Below are 5,000 nucleotides of genomic sequence, written 5' to 3'. Positions count from 1 at the left end.
GTGCACACACAACACACGGACGTAAGCACAAAACACATGCACATTGCAAAGACAGCACACACACACACACACACACACACACACACACACACACACACACACACACACACACACACACACACACACACACACACACACTCATATTCATATGAGTATATATATATGTATATATATATTTATATATATGTATATATATGTATATATATGTATATATATGTATATATATGTATATATATGTTTATATATGTTTATATATGTTTATATATGTATATATATATTTTTAAGATCATTTATATAATTCACAACTTGCAAGCACACACGCACGCCCCACACACACACACACACACGCACGCACACACGCACACACGCACACGCACACACGCCAAGCACACATCCACACGCACACACGCCCCACACACACACACACACACAAACACACACACACACACACACACACACACACACACACACACACACACACACACACACACACACACACACACACACACCACACCCCACACATGCACACCACACCACACCACACCATACCACACCACACCACACCACACCATACCATACCACACCACACCATACCATACCATACCACACCACACCACACCACACCCACCACACCCACCACACCCACCACACCCACCGCACCACCCGCACCACCCGCACCCACCGCACCCACCGCACCCACTGCACACACACCCACTGCACACACACCCACACACCCACACACACACACCCACACACACACACACACACACACACACACACACACACACACACACACACACACACACACACACACACACACACACACACACACACTGCACACACACACACTGCACACACACACACACATACTGCACACACACACATACTGCACACACACACATACTGCACACACACACATACTGCACACACACACATACTGCACACATACCACACACACACACACACACACACACACACACACACACACACACACACACACACACACACACACACACACACACACACTCACACTCACACTCACACACACGCACACACACAATATGAAAGAATGAAGGGATAGGATGGAGTAGAATAGAATACAGGTCTGATGTGGAGAGCAGTACTATACATTGCATGGCACGTGGGCTGCACGTGGTTTGTGACTACCTAATTGGTGGCTCTCCTTCTAGGAAAGACAGCATTTGCCAACATACAAGATGCACTGCCATATTTAGAAAACCTATTTTTATTGTTTATTTATTTATATTTTTTATGACTATGTCATGCATATTGAAAATCACGAAGTTATTTTCTCTTTGGAAAAATATTGTTATGCCATTCAGAACCTTTCATCCAAGCACATACAAAGGAAAAAAGTATTTCAGTAAAAAAATGGTATGAGGCAGAAAAGTAATCTGTAGTTGGTAAAAAGAAATACCAGTAGTTGATTATTACATGACAAGGAACAGAAAGTATATACGGGTAATATAAATGGATCATATAGGAGGTATCATTGACCCATTCATGATAAGCTCGGCTGCATGCCAAGTTACATGAGTTAAAAGTTAGAAGCATTGGAAACATATGCTCTGCTCTTTCAGTAAATGAGGCTTACTTTTGAGGAGGTATATTCTACTCAGAGACTGCTGTCAAAGTCAGGCTGTTTAGCATATACAACTTAGAGGAGTCTTGATTCTTGAGGTCAAATGGCAACCATTCTATGGCTTAGCTCTTGGCCTGGTTATGGGCTTTGGTGATTCAAGTACTTTGAACATGGCATAAATTCATTATATTTCTTTTCTGGAAAAAAGTGCATCTTTTATGCTGTCAGATATAATTAATGAATTAATATGAAAATATAATTCTCATTATTTTAAGTACATATATGATTTTACATATAAAGTTAATAGATTACTACAAAGACCTTTGTCTGGAATGACATTTTAAGATTTGAAATGCAGTAAAGTATTTGCCCTTCTGTAACTATGTAACATTATTTTGGAAAAGTATGACTCCTATAGTGAATGTGGTCAACCAAAATGGCTCTCTTGCAAAAATAATGAATATCTCAAGTATAGAGGATGGGTAAGCTCTTCACATAACTCACAGATATGTTGCTTCATGAATGTTGCATGTTTGTTAAGCCTGAAGACTGCAGACTGTGATACTGTAATGTATTTTCAAAATCATCATTTTGGAGGCAGAAAGCTTGTTTCTTCTAAGCATTAGTGAGAATGTAAATAAATCTGTAGCACATGTGTAGAATTTCTTCCTTGGTTCCTTTTTTTTTCATTGTGCTGTCTAGATTTTAAATTTATAGGCTTTGTTTATTCACTTATTTAATTATTGAATTGATTAGTAGTCAATGTTTGATTAATGTGCAGGAGCCTGTTTTTTTTTGTTTTTTTGTCAGTTTTGTGGAAGTCAGTTTTAATGAATTTGGAAACTCTTTGGGATTCTGACTTACAAATGTAAAATACCCTATAATTTATATGCAGAGTAAGCTTTGACTATTGTAATACAAAAAATACTGTCAGAGTAAGGGCTTTATGATAAACAAAGATATTAGTGCAAATTTACACCTTAAAGTTCTGAAACAACACGAGAATGTATATATTTCTTTTTTATTTCAATGTTTTTATCATCAATGAAAGAAAGGAAATTAATATGTAATTGCAGTACTTTGTTATGATGATGAAATACCAATCCTTTTTTATCATTGTGGAGTTTTTTTGTCCCAACTAAGCTGGGTCTAGCACTGTTTACTTTCTTCGATTAAACCATCAGTACGTGTTCTTCTGTTTATGTCCATAGGGATACGACCATCTCTGCAAGCACACATGAAGGCTTAATGTTAGTGTTGTAATGGTTCTGGGATTTGAATGGGTCTCATTTTCTTTTTCCCAACATGGAGAGAAATATTATGTACTTTTTCTAATTTTATTTTCTAAAAATTATTCTTCATTCTTTTGTGAGTTGTTTATTTTCACTTAAGTCATAACTAGATTATCAAAAGATGCGTAATCATATAATATTTTGTGAATCAATAATATTAATGTAGGAAGAAGCTATTCCTTATGTATGTGTATCTAATACCCATACTCTTTAATCTTGGCAAAAGAACTATATGTAGAGACAGCAGATCACTTTTTATATGAGATATTTCTGTAGCATTTAGATTTGTTTATGAATTGTAGAAGTAACCTTACCATCTTCAGTAAATGCATATACCTTGCTTTTAGGGGTTTGAATGTTATTCAGAGGGATATTGATGTATTCTGTTTAGTAGATATTCCATCTCTGTTGCAGCATTTTCTGTGGTGTTATTCTCATTGTGGATATGAAATAGTAACCTATTCCTGAATTTTTATGAGTATATATTGTTTCCTTGATTGAAATATTTCTGTGTCTATAATGACATTTAAACATTTTGCCATCTGTACTCTGTAACATATTGATGTGTGTTCCTATTCCCACTACATTGCATATTGTATGCCATTAGTCTGTTGGATATAGCAAGGTATTTTTAAAGGAAATATTTGATTATTTAGCTTTAATGTTATTGCTACTTCTCATAATATTATTTAGTTTCTGAATTAGCATGAGGGCAATGAGATGGTAATTTGAAGTGTGGGTTTTATTCAAAGAATTATTTTGTTCTTTTAATTTTATAAGCAGTTATGAGTTATTACCAAGACAGGGTTATTTATTTTTTTTGATGTTTCCAAATAACTTTTGCTTCTGATTGTTTAATTCTTTTTGTTTGATTTCTGTCAATAGGAGTTGGAATCTGAGAGAGCAGCTAAAAAGAAAGCCGAGAAGGAGCTTCGGAAAGTTCAGGAGACATTGGAAGAGGAGCGAGGAAAGCAAAAACAAATAATCTTAATGTTAGTTGAAGAGCGCAAAAGGTTGGCACTCCAGTATGTTGAGGAAAGAAAAAGATCTGAAGACTTAGCTCAGGTGAGTGATGCTGTAGGTTCAGTGATTTATATATATTAAATATATATATGTGTGTGGTGTGATCTGTCTGTCTCTTGTCTACATTTTTATCTATTTGTTTATCTTTCTGATCTAATGTCATTGTATGTGTATATCTCGGTTTGTCTATGTGTGTAATTCATTGTACTGTTATATTATGACTTTTGCTGAGTTTCTGTTTTTATTTCAATATTGTCTTTGCCATTACTAACCCAACCACCACGGATTTATGTTCTGTCCCCTGTAGTTTTTATATGATTTATTATTATTATTATTTTTTTTTTTTTACATACATATGGCTCTACATGTGCTTAGATGGTAAAGAGTGTATTAGTAGGCCCTAGTGACTGATCCTGATTTCCCCATTCCTTGAATTGGCAGGAAAATTTGTATTTCTTTTTAATACTATTGATATCACTACTGTCATTATTGTTATTGATGTTATGATTATTAAATTGATATTAAAATCTTACAAAAAATAATACATTAAAAAAAAAATCCAAAAGTCAAGGAAAAGGATAAGCAGGTGAGATAGGTAGGACTAATAACTTACTCCTTGGTGATTAAGCACTTATAGATCCATCTATATGTATATACAATACATTAACTTATACTACAGTGGGCATGACATGTATTCTTGCCATACGTGCTGATTGGGTTAACCCAACGCTGACGGGCATGGCATGTACATGTATGTACATGCCATGCCTGTCAGCGTATGTACATGCCATGCCCACTGTGAGTTTACTTTATTAATTATTTTTACATATAGATGGCTGCACTTGTACTCTGTCACTAATGAGCCAATTACAAGTACTGCCTGCTCGCCCATTTACCCTTTTCCTTGATTTACAAAAATATTTTACGTTATCTTATTTTGCTGTTACTAATGTTTATAAAATTATAGTAATTATAATGTCTATAATGAAAATAACACCATCGATATTCATAGCATTTGTAAAGAATGTTTTTCCTGACAATTCAAGAAAAGGTGAAATTAGGTAAGGTCACAAGGTCTACTA

At 35.1% G+C, this 5,000-nt stretch overlaps 1 protein-coding gene across 2 annotated transcripts in view; it reads left to right on the top strand.

The window, feature by feature from the left end:
• The window catches only part of LOC125039742 (cortactin-binding protein 2-like), an 82,632-nt gene that overhangs the window by 37,642 nt on the left and 39,990 nt on the right, over positions 1-5,000 (top strand). For both annotated transcript variants that reach the window (XM_047633995.1, XM_047633987.1), the window contains exon 5: positions 3,781-3,960. In XM_047633995.1, coding sequence (XP_047489951.1) covers positions 3,781-3,960 — 180 coding nt within the window. The remainder of the gene's footprint in view (positions 1-3,780; positions 3,961-5,000) is intronic.

Source organism: Penaeus chinensis, chromosome 3 (assembly GCF_019202785.1).
Source record: "Penaeus chinensis breed Huanghai No. 1 chromosome 3, ASM1920278v2, whole genome shotgun sequence".
In the NCBI taxonomy this organism is placed as follows: domain Eukaryota; kingdom Metazoa; phylum Arthropoda; class Malacostraca; order Decapoda; family Penaeidae; genus Penaeus; species Penaeus chinensis.
Note: the sequence above shows the minus strand (reverse complement) of the source record. Positions and strands in the feature narration are given on the sequence as shown.